This window comes from Mya arenaria, chromosome 11 (genome assembly GCF_026914265.1).
Source record: "Mya arenaria isolate MELC-2E11 chromosome 11, ASM2691426v1".
Taxonomy (NCBI): Eukaryota; Metazoa; Mollusca; class Bivalvia; order Myida; family Myidae; genus Mya; species Mya arenaria.
Window position 1 is genome coordinate 60,056,063 of NC_069132.1, and position 25,668 is coordinate 60,081,730.

Genomic DNA, 25,668 nt, shown 5'->3' on the forward strand with positions numbered 1-25,668 from the left:
GTGAATAACATTGATTCCTGAAATAAATAAAATTAAACCTCACAAAACAAAAAAGTTTATTTTACATTGCTCCTTATCTCCTTGGGTAAGTGAAAAAATAAACAATGAAATATTAGATTAAGTGTTTTGAGATCTTCCTTTGGTAAGTGACAAAGAAAGAAAGGAAGAAAATGCATCAAAAATAATATTATTTGGAATATTCCGGTATTATCTCACATATTTATAATTGTCTGCAAAACATGTTGATCCTTAACTCTCGAGTAGTTTACAACCTTACGGCCGCCTTTGAAAAATGAGTAAATTTCCGATGGGGAATCACATCACAGTATTTACGGTTTTTAAAGAAGATGTATGGCGGCTCATAAGGTGACTGCTTTTATCTTTATGTGTTCTTTGTGATAAGGAGGCAAGGATAAAATTACTTTCTGGTGAAAATGTAAAGAACGAAATTGACATAAGCATGTTATTTCGTGTTGAATTTGTTGAAATTGACTACGTTGTCTTATTTGCAATTTAAATAAAAAAAAGTACTGCAACATTTTGAGGCTACATCGTACAACTTTTCAAATAAGCAGAATGATATAATATGTTGGTATACTATTACAATTTTAAAAAAAAAAATCATAAACTACATTATTCACGAGCTTTAAACAATACAAAAGTGAGTAGGGAAGGCCAACAAATAAACAGTTCGAAAAGTTCACGTTGACCAATCGTATTAAAGAGCAATCTTTACAGGAGTAGAATAAACATCCCTTTGTTAAATTTGTTTTGAGGTTATAAAGAGGTGAGCAAATATAATATTTTATAGGATTCGCGACTTAACGGTTTCCCATAATCCCTTGCGCGCGCATGACTTCCGGTAAAATGTAAATAAGGAAGATGCTAGCAAATTTGAAGAAATACAACAGCAGAGATGCAGTTAATCCAATCAAAGTACCGCCTTTCGATATGATGAGAATAAAATGCATATAATGGTTCATATTAATTTTGTAGAAGAAATCAAAGATTTAATCCATTGTACACGATCACACTCTAGATTTATTAAGTGGGTGGAGTAAATTTGCAGAGCAGATTTCGTATATGTCGAGTTGTGAATGTACGTAAATGAAATTGAATATTTATATAAAAGTTATCCTGTCACCTGTGTAGTCTTCGGAATGAGTTATAACTAGTTAGTTATGTTTAAATATTATGATGGCCACCGGGCTAGTCGCATACACCCAGGCCTGGAATTAAATCGGGGTCCAGATTGTCTTAAAACCCATCCATAAATAAGTCTGTGAGTAACTTACCTTTTTATAAAAAAAATATACTTTTTATGTTCCATTCCTTTCTTTACAGATATGATTCAAATGTGCTGATGATATCTTCTGAGATCATTACTTTCAATGAAGAACATAACTACAATTGGTTGGGCTGCTAGATTGGTAGCAACGTGATGGACAGCTAGTGCCTGTTGAAACACTATTGTTGGTTGGACATCTGTTGCTTACTGGATCGCTATATTGGATGGACCAAACGTGTTGGCTGAACAATTATAAATGGTTGGACCGGAAGTGTTGTTGGACCATCATCGTTGGTTGGACTGCTTGTTTGACAGAATATGTGATGACAACTAGTGTTGTTTGAATCACTGTTGGATAGACAGCTATTGTTTTATCAGACAGCTATAATCAGTTGATTTAAAAGTTTTGGTTGAACAACTTTCAATGGATGGACAAGAAGTGTTGGTTTGACCACAAGTGTTGGTTGGACTGCATTTAATGGATGAATATCTAGTTGAGCCTAATTTGACTGCAACGAAGTGATGATTGAACCGCTATTGTAGGTTGTCAGGTCATATTGGTTGGATTCCCATTGCTAGTACTTTCTGGATACTAGTACTTGTTGGATCTCTTTTGTTGGTTGAACTGTTTTTTGACTGTTATTATTGATATTCAAACATATATAATATGTTATGTGCTAAGTATTCAACACCTTTTTATGTTTATTATTATTATTATTATCATAAGAGATATTATTATTTAATAATCATATAAATATATATATAATTAAATATGTTTATGTCCTTGTACTTTATTTACGTTTAACATTTACGTTTTACAATGTGCATTATAATGTTTTATTATATAGATAATTAAATAAATATTAATTTTTTAATTCTATACAACCATTTGTTTTTGTTTTGCTATAATTTGTATGAAAGTATCAGACAATTTCTACAGAAATAATAAATTTGTCATAATCCTCCCCCCAAAAAAAACACAACAAAAACAAAAAACAAAAAACAAACAGAGCTCATGGTGTTCATTATATGCGGATTCTAATGAAAATGAATAAGTTGAATTGCATCATTGAATGTATGATTCTTCGTTGAATTTGATGATATCTCCTACCAACTGACCTTGAGGGACCTGCACCTTTAAAACTGCAATCTCACAGATTAACTGATTTATCAGCTATCTTACATCACTGGTTTACAGACTTTGTTGTCAAAACGGTCAAGATATGTAAAAATGTTCCCTGATTTCTATCAGCAATCTAATATCACTGGTTTTCAGACATTTTTTTTGTCAAAACAGTCAGTCTGTGAGAATGCAGCTTTAAACTTGAGCACTGTATTTACAATGATGAACAATCTTAGTTATGAAAATTTTAATACAGCAGCAGCAGATGTATTTAATCATTTAAGTCTTTGAATATTATGTAGAATCTTGCTGGACATGAGCATATTGTTTACGGAAATTTGCACGTGTACCAAGTTTAATTTAAATCTCAAGGCTGTTTGAATTTGGGCCAAGAAAATATCCGGCCTACAGTACGCTAACGACACCTAGGCATATTGACTATAACAATACTAAAGTAACATGATAGGAAAAAGCTCGAACCAAGGGCTGCCGGTATACTAGCACAGCACTCTTACAAACTAAGTGAACCGGTTGGCTAGTTATTGCCCACAAACGTTAACTCGATTTTATGTCTTTAATATTTACCATGGGAGTTAAACAGTCATTGAAATAAAAAGAACATAGACAATCATATTGATAACAACAGCATTTTTTACAATTTAATAATACCATTATATAATTAAATAACAATAAAAATTGTCCTTGGTATGAAATAATCCCTTTAAAGGTTTATTTGCCAAGGGTTAAAAACCCCCATCTTGCTTCTTTTTGAAAAATCTCTAGCTTGTTCGGCTGTAATCTTTTTCTTTAGTCCTTGCAGTCAAGGAAAGTTTTCATTCATATTGACACACTTCATTTATTTCATCTCTGCTCTTGAACCGAATTCAGTCTCTTGTGTTTTGCACAAAATATCCTGTAAAACCACTGATAAAGCTGCTATCAGATCAATGGTATTAACTGCCTACTCCTGTTCAGCATCAACTTGGCAGACTCAAACAGCCACAATGAACATCTCTGAAATTAAATAAAACAGTTATATCATCATCTAAGTGAACCAGAAAAATAAAATATAAAAGACTCTAAAGAGGCTGTTAAATCTGCACCCTCACAGATTTACCATTTTGACAACTTTTTTTATTTGTTGTCTTGCTATTTCCAAGACAAAAATAAAAAAAGTTGTAAAAATGGTATTTCTGTGAAAGTGCAGCTTAAAGAAAAATGTTTTTAAATATTTTTTTTACTTAAATATGAACATCTGTGATCCGATTTTTTTTGTCAGCAGCCTTATATCACTGGTTTTATTGCATGTTTGCATAAATGGCTCGTTCGAAGACAAAAAATAAAACAGTTGTCAAAATGTGAGAGTGCAGCTTTAAAATCATTCACATATTTATATAGTTACAATTTACTAGTACATTATTTATCAGCTGCTATTCTAAGACCTGTTTATGGTTTATATCAGCACAGCAGGCAACATTTAAATGCCCTTCATAATCACATTATGCTTTAAGCTTCATTTACTTGACTGCTTTAAAGCTGCATATCTTAACAATTTCACACTAATTGCAAAATATTATTCATTTAATTTAATAACAAACCCAACAAACCACAATTTTATGCATAACAATCAATATGTATTTGAACCTTTAAGAACCGCTATGAAAGTATTTACCATTATATTTTTTATTTTACCCCACCCACTTAAATGTGTACTGAAGTTGGGTATAAACGTCGAAAACTTCATTGACATTTACAAAACACGGTTGAAATTTATAGAAAAATATACAAACTGATGTTCCTAACATGTTTTACTCACCTATCAATCTATTTTGCCACTTATGCTCTCCTTTTCACTGGTCAACATCACACACATACATTATCGATATCTAGGGTAGACATTTTACCGGAAGTCATGCGCTCGCAAAGGATTATGTGAAACCGAAACTAACCGAATTTTGGATTAAAAGCATTTGTCATAATATTCGTTTGTGTCAAAGTGCTCAAGACCTCCCTTTCAACAATTGCTTGTGTGTTCTTGATGTTTTCATCTCAAAAAGAAAGATCATACTTAAGAAATGCCTAATGCTGGATTAAATTCACTTCCTAGTCGCTAAAACGCGGGTAATTCTCTTAAAATACATGCAACTACCACAACGCTGCAATGAATTGTTCATCGAGTAGTCTTGATTATTTTGACACAACAATTTAAATTTAATATATGAACATTTACTTAAAAAAGTAAATGTTTTTTTTGATATTTTAAATCTGATAAATCGAATTTCGTAAAAGTTGCTTAACTCATTATTACATCTTCACAATTTGGAATCGATATTTAAATTATTTGATAAATAATGAACCTTAAAACTAAGTAAAAATGAACTATTTCTTTCACATTCGTGTTTAAGTCCTACAAATGTGTCCTACTTTTACACTGTGAAAAGCCCTTAAACGAAAGAAATATATACCTTTATAAATGATGTATCGAGTCATGTGTTTTTACCATCATGGCATGGCAGGCGTAGTGACAGTGAAAGGCAAAGGGAAGTAACCGCTGTTTTGAGTTTGATGTGTTCCATATTGGTTCCATATAAGGTTCAATTGGAGAGCAAGTTTATTGTTTACGATACGAGACCCTAAAAAATCTTGCAATAATACCACGAACTATCATGGCTATTAACACTCTGGATGTTGTTGTTGCACCATATACATGTACTTGCTGTTTTCTTACGAAAAGAGAAAGTCTAAAAATTAAATGATGAGTTATGTGTTTTGAAATCTTCCCTTGCGTAGCCTTTTTTGAAGCGTTATGCCTGCATTGTCAATAATGTCTTTAATGGTTAATATTTTACATGAGATTGCGCTTTCATGATTAGCGAATATCTGATTTTCACTGCACATTTAAACAAAACCAAATTATAGACATCAAATGATAATACGTAACAGTGAATATATTTGAAATATTATATGAAATTTCACAGATGTCCAACATTCGAAATTGAATTGAGTATCAAATTCAAATGAAACTAGAAGTGTAATCGCCATGCACTTAGTGTTCTAGGTTTGAATAGAATTACATAAGAATATTTATAAGATATTTAGAAGATTGCAAACGCCACGTGCACGTGTACTTTCACGAGTGCTACCCTTCAATGTCAGAGTTGCAGCTATCTTTAGAAGCTGTTTGGGATACTCGATTTAAGCATATCTCGTGTTATGTATGTTTCCTTCTTTAATTATACGATGTATAAATACATGTATTATGTAGCCATTAACCCATACAAGTTCTGTTTTGCAACAACTCTTAATGCTAACCGAAGCCGTCCAAATGCTTGTACCTCTCACATTCCTTAACATTGTATATAGATATTTATTCTGCCTTATTTATACATATCGAATAACATCAATCTTCATTGTGGTTTATAGTTCAATCCTGTAGTTTTTGTCAACATGAATAATTAATTCGTAAACAATCCAAATAAATACCACTGATAACGTAAATGAAAATACCGTGTGCTACGTGGTAACACTATATACAATTCGTATGGTAAAGTTGTGTCTATATTGTCCATGAAGAACATGCAAAATAAATGTTTAATCCAAAATAATATAATTAAAACATCATAGCCGATTGTTGTTGTAGTATCTGTATTTACTCATGTAGAGTCTGGAAACATGAATGTTAAAATACAGATAAATATCACTAGAACATGTTTTGTTCTTATATCTGTTTACATTTACTCCTGTTTAGCAAAACTAATGATAAATTCAAATATATATTTATCACAGATAAATATGTAAGCCGATTGTTGTTCTAATATTTGTTTATATTTTCTCCTATATATTTCGGCTAAACTAATGACAAATTTAAATATATATTTATTAGTAATAAACATGTAAGACGATTGTTGTTCTAATTTCAGTTTGTATATACTCGTGTAAGTTTTGGCAAAATTAATGCTAAATCCAAAAATAGAGCACCGTTACATGTTATCCGATTGTGAAATCAATCTGGTTTAACTCTTGTTATTACGTTATTAACTATTCACTAATGCTTGCAATAATCATAATTGTGCTATCAATATCTCATGAACGTACCGTGTAGTAATAAACATAATTATGGTTGTAAAGGGACAAATACTGTCTAAAATGTGTTAAAATATTAAGTTATTTTTCTCCATTTATATTATTCAGCTAAACTTGCTGTTATACTTTAGAAACATGTGACATGTAAGAAAGGTATCATATGTAAATAATTATTCTTGACATTTCATATTGAGATAAGAAATAGAACAATTTTGCGATTCTGCAGCATTAGTATATTTGAAACACCAACATTTGCCAATACATAATTACAAGATGTTTCATTTCATGGAAATGTTACTCCATAATGGCACTGATATAATAAGAAACAGAGAATTACCAAGAATAATTTTGTTTATGGGCTAATATTTGTACATAAATGGCTTGTATCTAATACTGTGCCCCATAAATGCTGATAAATCGTGTCTAACTCTATATTAGAAGCTCTGTATAACAAACGATTTTTGAATGAAAATAGTGAAGTAAAGGTTCAAATAATTGTAATAAATAAAACTATGTAAATTATAAAATAATTGAATACTTTTTGATAACGATATCTGTAATGGTTTTTGGAGAATTATACAGTTACTAAGATTATTTTAAAGATTGAAAGAGGTGCACAAATGGAAACTTTGAAGTGACCTATGTTTGGTTAGCGTCATCAATAATTTCGATCTGAAATTGCCTTAGAGCACATTTATTTTAAAGTGTGTATACATATATTTCTTTCGGATTGATCTTTCTAAAACAGAGCGCACATCGAAATGTAAAACTGTGGTATTGATAATTTAAACTGTTCAATGAATGAACAGGTATTCGATTTTTAATAAAGATCCATAAGGACAAGGAAAGGAGCTTTACCAGCTATTTCGTACAGGAATGTCTTTGTCCTTATGTCATAGTAATCGCGTTGTGGGCAAATCTCTCTATATAAAAAGCAATGTTGTTGTAAAAGTGTTGTATAGTGTTACATGAAGAACACATTGTGAATTAGAAAATTACCTTCTCGGTGTAAGAAATATTCCTTAACTTTCTATAATTGCTAGATTTCTCTGTGAACCTATGGACATGGACACATTGACTAATGCCACAGTGGAGGTCATTTCGGAGTTCCTAAAAAGTGTCTGAAATGTTGTATAATAAGAATACGTATGGTTCTTATATTTTATATCCGCCCGATCAGATTAACTTTTGGTTTAAATTGTTTATTTTAGCATAAAATAATAGAAATGTGTAGTGGTAATATGTAACCTACATGGCGACGTTAACGGCTGCTCCACCGCACACATTGAAAAATACTGTGATAATTATATCAATAAATTATTCTTTAAGATAACTCGTTTCAAAGAAAGAGTTCACTTTGTAAACAAACACGCGTTACTGTTTGTTAAAGACCTTCAATGTGCAGATGTTAATATAACAACGGGTTAAAGATAAATTTGAAATAGCAATGTATGACTTTAAATGTCATATATCACCTGCATTGATGGTTTGGTTTTACATTAAACGCACAAATAAAATCAAAATGGACAGATATTTAATGATCGAATTTCACCAACATAATAAGTATATAAAAAGCAAAGGGATTATATTGGCAGGAATCGAATTGAAATGACAAAACTATTAGCGTTTTTCTTTTTTTGTGTCACGTGGTTGTTTTCTTGACAGGTTGTTTTTATCTCGATTTTCGTTTGTATGGCTTTGATCATTGAGCTTTGAAACAGGTGTAATTTATAGTCTGCTGGACATGTCCCTGATTTTTTTATGGTTAAGCTAAGATGGGTATAATGGATTTATACGAAACAGGTTTCTCTTGAATACAAGAAATAGTATATACTATCGATGAAGGGCTACATTTACGACATCGACGCAACGTTTTAAATGATGATACTAATATAAACATTTAAAAATGATAATGAAATAATAACACATGCTATTTTAATAAGGCTCTGCATTACGAACATTTTAGAAAATTCAAATTCACAATAGGTGAAAATCGTTTGGCTTGACATCATGTTTGTCTTAGAATATACTATTAAGAACACCTTGTTTCTGTGCGACCGATTGTCCTTCTTGATTAGAATTGATTTGTGCTCTAAATCTCTGTAATGTAGGATAAGGTAAATGTAAACAATGTGTATTGACGTATGTGAAGCTTGTAGAATGTCACTGCCAAATTGGTCTGCATTAATGTAAACTGAAGTTGTAAACTCGGTCATAAATGTTAAAATGTTGTCTTTCACTTTACTTTTCAATTTAAACACTCAACTGTGTCAATAAGTATGTTGTTTTTTTAATTTGATATGTTGAGGTCTTGCATAATGCCTAACTGAATATTAATCCACCAATTATAGTTCCGTTTGCTACCGTGAACAAACACACTTTTATATGTAAATAACACCCATCAAACCGAAAATCAATTTAATAAACAGTAGGATAGACAATAAGAAATGACATTTGCTTGCAAGAAAACAATAAAAGAAAAAAAACAAAAACATACGATAACAGCTTATCCTTGTGTTACAGAGCTTCATTTCCACAAAAGTAGTTTTAAAGTTTGATAACCTTTCTCATATAATCTTTACATGGAAGGATTATTTTGTTTCTTTACAGTCAAAAGAACGTTATCATTCGGATGTCTTAATCTAGTTTATATTTCTCCATTAAATCCATAAAGAGGGTCATTTTACACTTTCCATTTGAGGAGTCGATCGTCTGTTTGTCAAGGAAATATACGAAAAACGAGAATAGTTGGAGAAGACGAAAAAAGGGCGTTCAAACAAATTAATGGCAGGTGCGTAAAGAATAACAGACACGTTTCATATTACAAACAGTTATACAATCGCTGTTGTTTAATTCAGTGTCAGGAACATCAGTAGTTTCTCAAATTAAATGGTATTTACGTGAGAAATGAAATACTAAAATAGCTTAATGTTACTTGCTTTAATGTTTTTTTCAATACAAAAAACATCGCAATCAAGCATTTTAAGACGTAAACAAACACGAGTTTCTGTACAGTTTAATTCTTACGAAACAATGAAAGAAATGAAAAGCTCAAAGAAGCTTGATGCATAGAATTCAAATTCACAAAATACATTTTATCTAGAAAAAAATGGAAAAAACGGAGGCTGAGATTGTTAAAAAAATGAAAAAAATACTATTTATTATAAGATAATATTTTCGAGACAATTTTTTGTTGATTCTGCATTACGGCCACACAATGCTTTCATACTCTCACTGCATGTATACTCAAACCGATACATAGTGAAAGGTTTTATTCTGAAATTTATTTCAGAAAGAAAAGCATCGTATTAACATAATCTAGACAATCAATCAGCAATTTAGTGGTAGTTGTCTTCAAGCTCTATGTGAGGTATATGCAATCTCTTTTAGCGACGCTAAACAATTTTGGACTGGTATGTAGTGAGTGGTATTTCCATGATAAGTCTTTGTGCATTAGAGATACTCAAAGTTCCATTACTTACTAAATCTTGTCGTTTGGGTAATCCCATACGAATGCGAATTGCTTATGGGTTTACCGGGTTTATCGCAAGATTGCTTATTACTTTCTATACAATTTTCACATCCTATTGGACCGTGATCTTGGAGTTGGACACAATATCAATGTTCAACGGATATTTCTGATATTTACCGAGATAAATTAATTATAATGCAATCTTTATGAAATATTAATATAAATTAAGAAGTATAGCTCGCTCTATCGAATATATTGAATCGATGTGTGTTACATAATTGATATTTGAACTGCTATTTTGGTAACAGGGAAATAAGTTTATATTGCTCTATAGAACTTATTACTTGTTGCTTATTTTTCATGACATAGATAGTACAGCACACTACCATCTCAATTAGGAATGCTGAAAGGATATCATAAAATATCATTGTATAACATCCTGTCCTCTCAAGGTTACTGTAGGTAGTTTACACTTTCTGTGTTTCCCCAGATTTAGATAATTAAGAGAAATCTCTGCCTGTAATACAGTTAAATGTATCTATTACAATGTCAGATTTTGATTAATTTATGGTTCTGAGTCTGCGATATAATTTCTGATTAAATATTTTTGTTTTTTTTCACAAATTGCACCATGCTTTCTTAAATCATCAATGTTTTTCCTTATTGATATGATTTCAATGATATGCTAAATACTTGACTTTTCTGCGCAAATTTCATTGTATAATGAACATTAATCAAGTTCTTTTTGCATTAACTTGGAAATGTTTATTAGGTATGTTTGAAACTACACCGATAAAGATAACAACTTTATTTTATATTTGATTTACTGCGATAGTTCTTTTTCTCGTTAGGAAGCTAACCGTCATCACACTTGCCTTTATTGCTTATGATGTTATAGGATTTTATGGCCACTTAATTATTACTAGCGACGATTATATATAGTGGTCAATAAGAATTGTTCAACATGAAAGCCACTGGTTCATTTTCAGCACCTGCATGTTCATCTATACAGGTGATCTTTGACACAAATGAACCATCTATTTAAGGTATTCGAGAATAGTGGGGGTATACGACCGTGATGTTTTTGATTACAAAGACAAATCCGATGCGCCAAAAATACAAATGTTGCAAACAAGAACTCGAATACATACATGCATGTAAGTACGCAAAAACATACCAAACCAAAAGGCAGTAATGATATCGCCTTGATATCCACACAACATTCGACAAAAACATCAGAATATCAATGTGAGATCTATCAATAAATAAATACTAAATGACTGCATATGATTGCTTTCTGATCTGTGTTATAAACATTTGGTAACAAGGGTGGTTAAAACTTTTTAGACCATGTTACCAATGTGTTGGATTGAATTTAATTACATGTACTCAATAAGTATCTGTTTTAGTCTATGGATCTCGCGATATTCAGATAGAATTGCTGTTGCTTTAGGTTGCCAACCGAACACGATCATAGTAAGTGTTAGTACGTGTTGTTCCCCTCCTTCACCATCATTGAGGAACTAACCTTGTTCCTATATACCTCGTTGATTTGTTGTTGTTTTTTTTAAATTAAAAACTGCATGGTCTATCCCTGTAGTTATTTATTTATTTATTAAAGCTTTTTTAAGAGAATGGTCACACAAGTGTCACAATGCTAAAGCAATCGGTTTTTTTCAGAGAATTATAAAAGCGTTATCTTGTTTTGTTCCACTGTTCATCCAAATGAACTTTTCACGTGAATACAGGCCTAATAATGTCATTTTTGTAAATCAATATCGATCGTACATTTTAACCATTATTTTTACAATAATGGATTAGTTGTCTACGCACTTTGTTTACGAAAATATGAAAAGTGTACATTTCCGAAATTTCTAGAGATGTGAGATAAGACAGGAGTTGGCAACATTCTTTACATACTTGCTTAATCACTGAGCCAGAAAAAAAGAATCACACAGTCGCTGCGATCAGAAGTTTCGAATGCACTATAAAAAACTACAATTAAGATACGCATTTTAAACTGATTAAGTTTTGATTTTTTTAGCTTTTTTAATTTATATATACAGGGGATGTTCTTAAATTGCCGAAAAAAAATGAAGTTGTCAGCACTGGTTTCGATGGAAGAGAGGATGGGAGTCAGCGAATGTTTATCTTCAAGATTAAGTGTTATTTTATAACCGTTTTCTACTGCCGATGCATTTCGTTTTTAAATCTGGAAGTATGTGCGACATCGTTTATATAAAAAAAAATCTATTTTCATTGTGAGTTTCTTTCTGGTTTGTACATTGATACATTGATTGACCAACTGAAGACGTCCAAACTAGTTTTAGGCGTCAGTGAAATATTTACTGTGTGTTTAGGTTGTTTTTCTGTCAGCCGTTCTTCGTTGTGGCCATAAACTCCTGCTGTAAATACTATGTTGATTAATGTCGGGACAAGTTCGAAGTTATAGCCATTCAAACAAGTTAAGCTCCCAGTAGACTCGTCTTTCTGTTAACTCGATTTTCGACGTCAATCCCATCATTTATCGTTCAAGCTACGCGCGTGATCCGAAAATGTGTTCATACGTTTGTGTTTCTAATTCTTTGTCATTTGGGCCCTCTCCTTGTGCCTCTAAACAGGGTCTTATTGTTTTATTTCTAACCACCGGGGATCACTGCCGAAAATGGTTGAATATACGGGAAAGAGAGATCCTGTAAATATTGAATATACGAGCATCTTCGGCCCCGCACACCCAACGGGTGGACCGTTCCAATTTCCAAGTAAGGCGACGTGGGAAACTTATATCACTGTAGGTCTAGCGAAACTATTTAGTGAAAGTGTCGTTCTTGAAAAGAGTTTCTATACTGAAATAACACGACTAGGCTTTCAGTTTTTTCCTCTTGTTTACATTGCAGGATGTCCATACATCAATTCTTTCTTAGTGGTAATTGTCTGCAAGCTTTTATTTATTGAGACATACTTACTGCTTATTTACTGTCCCGAGGGATTATCGAATTAAAATCAGCTGGGGCTTCATCACGTAAGCATCTCGACCGACAAGAACGTATCTGCTCTCTGAGGTGATGGAGCAGACGACGAAATAAACAATATAACTAAATGTAATTCAAGTTTAATAACAGAAAAAATGGTTCTCTATGTTTTTAAGACAATTGCTTCGTTACATCATAAATAGTAATCAGCAAATAAATATGACCATTGACTATTTTAAAGCACTGATCAAAACATATTTGTCAAATGTAGACAATAAGTTAGAATTTTAAAGACATATATGTAAAGACTTGTGTATTTAAACATTTCTTTTAACAAATCCATAAGTTATGTTTGGTCACTGTACCTGAATCAAGTGTGTAACCAATATTTCACTAAAAAAGGCGATTTAAGGAAATCCCTGTCAAGAATTTAATAAAAAGTTGTTAATTTATCCTTGTTTGGAACATCTTAAGTGTTTAGATTTCTAGTGGTAAACATTATATAAATTCCGGTAAATGCAATTTTTCTTTCGCAAAGGTATACAGTCTGTGTTCGTATAAATCAGGAACATTTAAAGTTATATATAAGGATGACGGCGGAAGTGCCTCATATTGACTTTCATTTAAACAGACACTGTTTGTCATGACTTATACGTACATACATTTGGCCTTTGCACGAAATGATATACTCATACTCCCACTAAAGTTCTAATTGAACTTTTGAAAAGGAAAATGGTGAAAACACACTCAAATATATACGTTACGGCTAGACACGCGGGGCTTGTCCTTAACTTATTCATTGTATCATGTCTACAAGTCAAATGTTTGTTATTGATATGAATGATAGTGGACTGTTATCTTCCTTCATTTTGAATCAGAATCCTGTTGATTTTCCGGCTTAAATGACCCATTGTATGTGGAAATATTTATATATTTGTTACACCATTTCTTTCTATTTCTGAAACAGCTTCACGATTAGACAGCGCAATTCATGCGAGTTTGGTCTTTACTGCTGATGAGGATAAATGACAGTAGTATGATGAATGTTAGGAGAAATGTGAGGCTAGGTAAACATCAACGTGAATTAATACCTGTTGCGCTTATAGCCCCAATGCGATGACGCAAACTTGTATTGATAATCGCGCAGGTGTAGTCTCTCTGTCATGTTGAGACATTTTATGTTTCTAGTTCAGTGTCTGCTAGGCCTTAGCATTTTGCCTTTATAAAGAGTCGCTGTTATTGTGTTGGCTAATGGTTGCTTTAATATTATTTTTTTAAATAATCATGCATATAATTAAGGTTCGCACTCTCAACTTTAATGCATTATATGAATGAAATGGATATAACTGTTGTTAATTGTCATGTTTGTAGAATGATATCCGATTAAAACATTCAGAAAAAAAAATCGCCGTCTGGAGATTCACAGTGAAATCACAGTCGCTAAATGTCCATCATAAAGCAAGCAAAAATAATTGATACTGTTGTGTGGCTTAAACAATGTTATCAAGAAGATGGTCGGAGATGTGTCACAATAACGAAGCAATAACAGTTTTTTTTTTCATTTTGAAATATCTAAAAAAAAGTGTTATTTCTAGTGTTTGACACGTGCTTTTCCATTAAAATGTAAAAAGTGCGGCTACCACCGTTTCAGAAAATAAAAATGAAATATCAGTAGCTAAATCAAAAAAAAGGCTTTAATACAATTTTTATGACTTACAAAGATATCATAAGAAGGATGTTCGCTAAAGTGTCGCACTTCTAAAGTAAACAGTTTTTAAGTGGTTTATTTATCTGAAGTAAATCATTAAAACTGACATTATTAAGTAATAGCAGACATGCGTAGACGGTGGGAATCGGTTTCTCACACCTGATCTAATTTCCTTTCATCTGTTATTGAAATCTTTATAAACTGCGATTTTTTACACATGGCAATTGTTGTTGTTTTCATGAGATACGCTTTCGTGAAAATGTGCCAAATTATGACCTCGAGGTAATCATAAGGGTTTTTCGCATGAGTTGTTTATTTCTGACCAACAATGGTGCTCGAGTCATCGACTAATTTAAATTTTGTTCCATCGTCAGATTAGTTTATATGAACAAGGAGGGACTATGTTTGGGACTAAAACTCTACGTCGACCAAATGCCAGTCTTTCAATGATCTCCTGCTCAAACGATCGCAGTTTTACTGTAATAAGTGTTTTACTTTCACTGGTTTCGTATGAACTTCATGAGAAATAGTTTATTTTTAAATACATTCCCAAGATTCAGGATACCTCTTTCATTTCAACTCATACAATTAGGGGATCTTTGTTTGCTCACTTTGAATACGGAAATTTGATTGGGGTGTTTTCTTACATGCTTAGTAGACTGACATGCGATATGGTCGGTGAAATTCTGCGTCAATCCGTGATAAAATCTCCGAACAACAATATCTTAAGTAACATTGAACTGCTTCGGAAAATATTCCCGACAATGAAAAAGGGGCAGTGTATGAGATCACTTGGTAGTTTTGTGCCTGTAGTTTCTAAACTGCACCATGAAAGACATATAATTATATGCATAACTTCTATATACTTTAAAATGTTTGGTTAATAACGTTTTTGGTGTAGTGCAGAACTTAAGTATATGTACATAATCAGACTGATTAGTATTTGCAAGGTTATATTAACGAATAGTTATTTGAGGAACATTGTTTATTAGGCATTTACTTCAAATTAATGGGCGCAGAATAAATTCTGCACACTGTTTCAACTGTTTTGATAACAGAATAGGATGAACAATCTCTGCATAGAACCAAACTTAAAATAATAGACATTATAACAATAAGTCGACATGTATTTGAAGCTTTTAATATCAGTCTTTTCAATAGCATTACGGTAGGTCTTATAACATTTAATTACCATCAAAGGCCCCCAAGTCACCCCGTTTTATGTGTTTTCAAGGGAACGTGACCATTTGCTTGTCAAAAGGGCTAACTGTCTCTTGGCCATACGGATGTTTCTGACCGTTATCAAAACATCTTGCTTCATCCATTCTTTTAGAATCGCTCTAGATACAAACATTTTCAAATCTGACAAGTACTCGACCATCCTTACTCGCGCAAAATAGAACGTACACGATATATGATTTTAATCAAGCTGTCTTTTATTCAATTCAAGATAATTTCGTCGCAGAACGTTTGATAACATCTAGTCCTCAATCGTCTCTTACACTTGTTTATTTAATGTGGAGACAAATGGACTTTTGCATTCTCCGATCAACACATCGAACGTTTATATGCTACTGCTGTTAATTTGTTTGGACATTAAAGTGTAGTTTGCTCTCCGTTGAAATAACTAAACATGAATAAATAAAACCGTCTTAACTTAATCAATACGATATGTGTCCAACAATACATTGTCTGCATTTGTGTTGCAGATGTTGTGCAAATAAGTAGTATAAATGAAACATAGTTCACATTATATTGTTCACGAGAATTAAATGGAAATCTAAACAATGTGGTATTTTTAGGTTTGTTTTGGTATTCACAATCTCTTAAACAAATCGTCAAGCTTATTTTGCGAATAACTCTACCAGCTGTCGTTTACCATGACAGTTTTCATCTGATTTATACAACACGCCATTTATATTTACAATTCAACAAATGGATGCAGATGCGTAAATTGTTGCCTACAGGACAAATGCCAAAATGTGCTTTAAACAATTGGAAACTGCATCACAATCTTGTTGATGAAGAATTGTCTTAGTCTCTTTTTGAACCAAACATCTATTATTATATATAATAATTATCTTTTCATGACTTCTACTTAAAGGTACACGATCTTATAATTGTGTTGGCAATGATAAATACAAGAATACAAGCATTTTCACCTTATAAATTATCTTCATTAAGTTGATTTAAGCTCCGATTATGCCTATATGTTACCATTCTGTAGTTCAACCCTCCCCTATTGAACCCTTGTTTTGGTGTCGGTAACACCCAAAATTAAGTATTTGATTTTTTGTGATGTTGTATAAATCTCGTTTGTCTGTTAATCATTGCACTTGGTTTTTGTAAGCGGGGTTTTCGAAAAATGTTCGGCTACTGGGCTTGTTCTTGACGTTTTCATTGCATCATTGTCAGAACGAAACACACACAGTTTGTGTTCGTTACCTAAGAATAGATTGTGGTGATAGTTACACCGTTTATGACATTGATATAAATACAGAACTAGGACTGACCTATTTTGATAATTTTATAAGGATGACAATAAAGAAGTGCATTACTCTCGATGAGTTCTCACGATTTCCATTCTATAAATCGTATATTAAACAGCGTGCTTTATTTTGACAGACATCAATAAGAAACTAATTTTGTCAATAACTGTTTTTTTATTTCCTATTAAACTTGTTGTTTGCATTGTTTCGGTTAAGATCCTTAAAAATGTCAGCTTTAACACTTTCCCCATAACAACCTTAATTATTGAATATTTCCCAGCAGGCCAATTACAGAGCAAATTCAAGTCCAGACATAACTTAGAGGTTTTAGTAAAGTCGTAAATCACTTAAATGTGCTAATATTGTCACTGAAAAGTAAACGATGCAAAAACAATTTAAAAACGAATCATACCTTGGTGGGAAAACCAGGTACTTAAACACTTATTCATTGCTGCTTAGCTAGATTATAACATTTACACTTGCAAAATTACGAGCAATGTATTCATAACAGCACTTTACTAGGTTAACGTTCTAGTTTTATCAAGTTATGAAGAAATACGGCGACTATTAGAAAAAGGAATCATTCACTGTATAAAGACACGACGACCAAAAGTAATAGTTATTAATAAGGTTATAAAAACGCGACTACTCTAAGTAATAGTTATTGCTGGCTATATAAATACACGAATCCCTATCTATAATGGTTTTTGTTGACTTTATAGATACAAGACTAGCCTAGGTTAAAGTTATTATTAACTTTATATGAATAAATGACTACCCTAAGTAATAGTTCTTGTAAACTTTATGAAGACACGCCTACCCTAAGTTGCAGTTATAATTAACTGTAAAAATACACAACGACCCTAGGTAATAGTTATTGTTAGGGTTAACTTTATAAATACTCGGCAACTTTAGGTGATGCTTATTATTTTGTTCATAAATACACAACGTCCCAAACATATTTTTGCTGACTTTAAAAATACATGACTGACCTAAATAAAAAGCATTACATTAATACGACCCTCGGTAATAGTTTTTGTTGACTTTGTAAAAACACGGCTTCCCTTAGTAATTGTTATTCTTATATGTAATACACGTCGACCCATGGTTAGTGTTAGCATTATACAAAAGTCGACGACCCGAGGTAATAAAGCTTTGTAAGACCTTATTTTTTCCAGATCATATTCTCCCCACCTGGGAAAAATAGGATCCTATTCTTAACAGCTAAGAAATATAAGATCTCATTCGTCACACATTTCGAACATATATGTCACCGCTCCTGAGAAATTTGTGCTCGAAGCCGGTTTTTTATGTACCATGAAATCACATTCCTTACAGGTCAAAAATTGCATCATTTTTTAAACAAAAACAGGTTAATTTTACAACTGAGTCACATTTGTCACAGATTGCTATTTCAAGTATAGCAGATATATTTTGTAAATATAGATGTATGCGTATATATTCTAGTCATAAAAATTGTTGATTATGTTGTTCTAGTTTCTGTTGTTGTTGTTACTGTTAGTTGGCTGCAGTTGAAGGCGCAGTGGCGGTTGTTGTAGAGATAGTTGTTGTTGTTTTTATGTTGTTGCTGTTATGGTATTAGTGGTATAAGTAGGAATAGTATTGGTTCTTTTTGGTACCGTAATAGTTGGTGTATGCCTAATAAAGGTAGATGGCATGTGTTTGTTGTCGTGAGTTGTGTTGGCATAGACAGATGTAGTGGAAAAAGTATTTCCAACGCTTTCAACGGCTAAATTTCGGGCAAGCAGTGAATACCGCAGTGCTAGAAGAGCTTTGGTTTAAAGTTTATAAATTTGTTCCGAGCTTGCCTAATATGGTCGAGCATTTACGAAAGTGTGAAAATTCAACCACGGGGATACAATCCGACCATGATAAATGTAAAGAAAATTTTAGTTTTAAGAATTGGTGTTTTTGTTGTTGTTGTTGTTATTGTTGTTGTAAGAATATGTTTTATTGTTTTTGTATAAGGCGTAGTTTTAAGAATATGTGTGGTTGTTGTTATTGTTGTTACTATTGTTGTTCTTATTCTTATTATTCTAATTATTATTCTAATTATTATTATTACTTTTATCATGCTACTATTACTATAATTATCATTATTATTACTATTATTATTATTATTTTATTTCTGTTTATTATTACCTGTTTTAATATCAAATTTATCAAACAGCAATGTCATCGACAAAATCTGTGAAGAATATGATTCTCTTGCTTAGCACCATTTTGGTCAGTCATATATGTCACAGTTTGAAACTGTGAAGAATAGGATCCTATTTTTCAGACCTGTGAAGAATATGATCTGGAAAAAATAAGGCCCTACAAAGCTTGCTATTTTCGCAACCATAAGACCATATATAAAATAACTGCTTTATTGTTTTGTTTAACCTTATGTTTTCCAGCGCGCATTCCGGAACAGATGAAAACGTCCACTGGAGATATGGCGGTCATTTCAGTCGGAAGCTTTATTTACGAATAGATCAAAGCCAATTGGGGAAATAAATTAGTGTGAAAGCTTAGGAATTCTCTGAATTTGATGTTGGACAATGGTATTTCGTCAACAACTGTTTCAGATCATATTATTTTAATAAATTGTACCGTTCATGTTCATCGTCAATAATCTTAACGTGCACTAGTTACACATTATACTGACTTACATACTGCGCAAGGCAGGTAGATGACAGTTTAACAGGCATTATACAAGTGTTTATTTAACAGCTATAAAATATGCTTATTTGATGACTCTGTGTACTGATAAGGACATGTATTACAGACAAGTTATTTTATTTATTGGTATGTAACCTTGTTCACTTACAATTTCTTTAGGTTAAAAGCTTGTCTTCGACTCTTCAGATTCAGCTGTCAATTTATGTTTGAACACTGTTCAATACTAAAAACGTAGGCAGAAGGGGACATTTTAGTGACATAAGAAGTAAAAACAGTAAATCATGTCAATGTTGCATGCATCAAAGATAAGAAGTAAAACGTATTGATGGAAATCGAAAGTAAATCCTTGACAATCGGTATCGTAGAAAATACATTCTGGATAATGAGCATAAATTTGTTGTTTGGTTATTTATAATGAATTTTGCTCAAAAACAAACTATGTTTATGTTCTGTCGATAAAAAACCCAGATGGGGTTTAGTTTCATTCATCATTATTCTTATATATTTTAAAAATAGATAGCTATTTTAACTTCTGTGTCCTTAAAACTCAATATTTATTTATAGGTCATTATGGCCTTTTTTGGTTTCTAAAACATCTGCTCGAAGACCAGTCATGATGTCTTCATAAATCATGTTATAATAGGTGTTATGTGTTTCCAAAACAGCTTTTAATAAGGCACAGTCAAAATGTAGAGATCTTTCTTGTGAGACTCCGCCAGAGGTCACGATAGGTCCACCAGTTCACGCAAAACGAACGGACTTTATATCGTACAAAAATTTAGAGCAAATGTAAATATGAAATATACAACAGTGCGTTTAATTATTTCTTCATGGATACAGCATATTAAACAACTGACAATATTTGTGTTATACTTAACATATTTTCCTCTATTTCCATAGGACATATAATATATGTCTCCGCAAATGTGTTACCCATTTAATAAGAAAACTTTCAGTTTATTTAGAAATATTCAAGCCCTTCGAACAACTACTACTACTTTGTAGTTTTTCATATCTAAATACTAGAAAAACTTGTTAAAACAAATCAAGAATTAATATGTATTTAAAAGAAGGAAACCGGCGGATGAATGTACAAAAAGTAGTATGAAGTCATGAAACCAGGTTAAGAATTTTAACGATGAAACTATTTGGTTTCCATCATTCCGTTTGCTACGTTTTGTACCGTTTTGTGGTTTATATTTGTTTTAAGCTCGATATGTGTGTATTAAAAAGTATTGTTCAATGTTTACATTGACAAACTTTTAGCTTATACTAAGTGCATATTTGCTATATCATTCACATGTTTATAGGCTCTTAATCATAACAATCGAGTATTGTATAAAGAAATCAGACAAAATATTTTTGTTCTTCAATAGTTTTCTTTGTTATTTTTAAATCGAAATTATATACAGCCTTTCTCCTGTTATGATTATACGTTTATTGATAATGCTCATTTCAGCACAATGTCCTCAATAAGTGGACATTTGCACGCTATAAATTCAATCCTGCCATAGGAAGCTAGAGCATGAACCTTTATCTTTATCTGCTTTGTTCGATAATTTATTATATAAAAGTATTGATGTTCTTGATAATTGAAATGCCGAGAAAATCATTAAGTAAATATGTGTTAATTGCATTTGCATACAGGAATTGTTTGATTACGTTTTAATATTGGAACATTAACATTAAAGTTGAGATAAAATCGTTTGAAAAATGGCATCAGATTTATTTTGCATTTGTTTGTATGAATAAATAGCCATGTTATTCAACAAATAATACATTGTTTAACCCGGATTGTCATCTACTCGAACTGTTGCACTGGGCATTTTAATATCAATATTTGACAATAATTGATAATGACTTTTCATCAATTCAAATGAACAATATATCCTTTTCGATTATTGTATATAAGCATATCAATAGACTACAAAATATATATCAAAATAAACACAAAGGCATTTGTTGATTTAAGTATTCAAAAGAAACAAATGATATTTCTGTAGTGTTGAATATTTATTGAGTATTTATACAATGATTTAAGCAACATGAACAACATTAAAATGACAACCGCACAGATAATAGGTGTCCTATCTAATGTTTTGTCTTTATAAAATAATTTATAGTTTACTTATAAACATGCAGTTAGGTGATATTATATTAATTTTTTTTTGCAAAAAATGATCAATTGTTTACATTAAGTGCATGACTATGAGTCGTTGTTTACCTGTACCAACCAAAAATGCAAAACACTTTTCAGTAGAATTCCAACTGAGCTAAAATTGTTATTTTCCAATTATGCAATTAAGTGTTCAGCAGCAACACTTTATTTAACCTGAATTATCTATTTGAATGCATTCGCAGCGGTCCTAGTCCTTCTTTTGAGAGCATATTACAATTACGACAAATATAATAAAGAGGATCAAACACATATTCAACAAGGCACAACAAGCATTATTTTGTCCATGCATGGACGAAAATACTTTTCAGAAAAATAATTAGCAACCACATTATCTTGGAGTGATATCATGATAATTTTATATATTATCTGTGCTGCAAACAGATCATCTGTATGTATGATGTATTGGCAATGGAAAAGAATCCTGCATAGCAATCATTCGTCTATTGTTTCTCTTGTGCCACAGTTTATCCCGTTGAGAGATCGATGTCTTTTGGCATTCTGATTTTCTTTGTTTGTTTATTAGGCATACTATAACACTTCTTCTATTGATTTAGGGATCGTGCCTAGCAGTAGTTTCAATTTTATTATCAAAATTTGAATATATATAACAGATCTATAAAAAATACTCTGTGACAATATTTGATTAATAAACAGAAATATAAAGTGGTTTCTAAATAAAGAAATGCGATGCATTGTTTAACATCGTGTTAAGTCGAGCACTTGACGTAAATAACGTATCCAGTGCGCATTAATTATAAGAGACATCGGTGATGTTTGTTGAATAAGTCTCTGGCGTGAGTATTGTTTAATTTTGAATATTTTAGTTTAAAACAAAATGCCCCTGTTTCTTTCATGACCTTCAGCATTTCAATTACTTTCATTGTTTAACTACGTGTTAAGAAAAACACCTGACAGTTGATCTCTACGTTCATAACATTTGCAGTGCGCATCAATTCTAAGGAGCGTCGGTGATGTTTGTTTACACAAGCCTATGGCGTGAGAATTGCTCTTGTTTTGTTATCACCTGAAGCATTACAATTCATTTTTCTTTCAATTCGTAGTAAACACTATAATCAATAATTAAATGATTTCTCAATGAGTCCCAACTTAAGCGAAATGAATAATCGTAAACAGTTTAATGATCGCTTAATAAATAACCGAAATATTTTATTCCGCCGCTTGCGAAATAACCGTTACCATCTAATTCATCCGCTAACTGAACAACCGTAGTCATTTAAATAAGCCGCTAACTGAATAAACATCATCTTTCAATTGATCTGCTAAATGAATGACCGAAATCATACAATTGATCCGCTAACTGCAAAGCCTACAGGAAGATGCCAAGTTGGTACAAAAGTCGCTGTTTAAATTTTTTAGAAGTAAGCAATTTTATTTATCCATTTATTTCACGCAAGCAATACATGAACATCACTATTGACAACAAAAACAACACAAATTGAGCTGAATTAACGGAATTTCAACCTAAAACTATAACATATAAAAACCTAGCAAATCATTGTCTGCTCGATTTTCTTTAATCCACGAACACAAGTTATAACGTAATACAACCAAAAAAAAAATGATTATAAATTGGTCGCATAAATAAAAAAGCGTATTTACATAGTGTTTTGACCTATACTGCCTTACAATTTAAGTTTACCTGAACTATAATTTACAAACACAACTTTGTCTTATGTACTTAACAATACCGCAAGTTAAATAACTATTGAATATGAAGAAATACTTTATTAATGACGAAATCAATTATTCCAGTATGAACGAGATGCCTTTTTTGATTTATAATTCTAAATTTCCAACTAAATCGTGCACCAAATGTTATAATAAGCTTTTTCTACCGCTTAGACGTTTTTGTTTCTTTATCATATTAAAACAGAATGTCCTAAATTGAGAATTACAGAAAGAGTATATTATTGGATTAATCGCACTGGACAACAAGTAAGACCTCAGGCACACATGGTAAGCCATGTAGCCAGCACTGTCCATTCGTGATACAAACGTACTGTCCGTTTGGCGAATAATTGCTATTACATAAAACGGTAAGAAACTAACGATGTACGCTAACGTAATGAGAAACAACATTAAAGTCGACCGCCCTATGCGGACACGTATATGAATGCAATGGGAGCCGTTCGATTTAGAAAGAGAGTCTCGCAGACACATTTTCTTCTTGGTAAATCCGTTTTTATTGTGTCGTTGTCTTTTTTTATTATATAACGATTTTCGTTGCGCTTCTGGAGTGGATCTCACGGTAAGTCTACCGTCACTGTTTACTGTGCTTTCGTCTATAGTTACCACCGATAAATCGATATTTGATATTCCTACAGGTAGGGGCAATAGCTCTATATGATTCTGTGATACATGTTCGATTAAGTTTTCTTTTTGATTATTGTTCTTTTCACGATTTTCTGACTGTTCTGTCGTGTTCTTCCTTACTTCCTTTGAGTCTGAATCTTGCAGCAATGTTTCGTCTTTACTGACTGTAGGTTCACGTATCATTAAATTCTGAGCAGCCCTTTGTTCTCGTTTTCTTTTCAATCTCATTTTTCTATGTCTACACACTTGAATGCCGACGAAGTAATACAACACAGACAATGTCGTAAAAATAACGACAGTGCTTCCCATCATCACGACGAAATAAACATGGGGATATATGGAATCATCGAATTTATTCTCCAATAAGCAAGCCTTTCCTTCGATGTTTCCTAATTTGACACTACGAGTGCCATAAAACAGTAATGAGGGCCATGTCAAACACAATGCGAGCGCAATACAGCAAATGCTTATATACTTTGAAGCTTTCGCACTGAACTGTGGACCATGTGGTCTACAAATACGCCGATACCTGTCAACGGCAATTACTACCAAAATTGCTGCAGATGAACTATTCATGGTGTAGGTTGAAAATCTAGATATTTTACACAGCCAAGGTCGGTCTAACATAACAGAGTATCTCATCATAAATATCTCAATTGGGAGAGTAGTAATGCAATTTACCAAATCCAGAGATGTTAGAAATAGGATGAACATACGTGACGTGCTTTTCCTCCATTTAAAGAAATACACATATAAGACAATGGCATTCCCTGGAGTTCCGATCACCATTAATACGATAGTGTATATTATAGCCGGAAGTTGGAACTGAAACTGTTTTAGGTTCACTGATTCAATTATCGCCAATTCATCGATATCACTTGATGTATTTTTCACTGTTTCATTCAAAGCCACAAACTGGGCCAATGCTTCATTTTGTCCATTCATGGCAGCACTCGTTTGTATCGCAATGATGAGCGAAAATCAATCACAATTATCATAAACATATACCGGATGAAATTATGTGTATTTTATCAAGCTTTGTTTTGGCAAACAAAACATGAATAAATTAACTTGCAGATTTATCTACCGTTTTACAAATTACGCTTCATTCTCTTTGCCTACCTCAGAACATATCTCAAAAGGGACATCATTCGCGTGGATGATATCAGTATATCTGACACTGGATGAAAACAAAAATGTTGTTCTAGCTAATAGATTGAGTGTTTACATTGTAATTCTACCTTGAGCATCTGCATTCTTCATCAGATCGAGGTATTGATGGTCTTTTTTCTAACGTTATTATATATTTCCATAGGTATCCAATTGATGATGCAA

The 25,668-nt window shown here is 32.2% G+C and overlaps 1 protein-coding gene across 1 annotated transcript; it reads right to left on the minus strand.

Moving 5' to 3' along the window:
* Positions 1-23,835: 23,835 nt before the first annotated feature.
* On the minus strand, positions 23,836-25,278 carry LOC128208662 (muscarinic acetylcholine receptor M4-like). The gene has a single exon (XM_052912211.1). The coding sequence runs from the start codon at positions 25,276-25,278 to the stop codon at positions 23,836-23,838; it is 1,443 nt and encodes a 480-aa protein (XP_052768171.1).
* Positions 25,279-25,668: the final 390 nt, after the last annotated feature.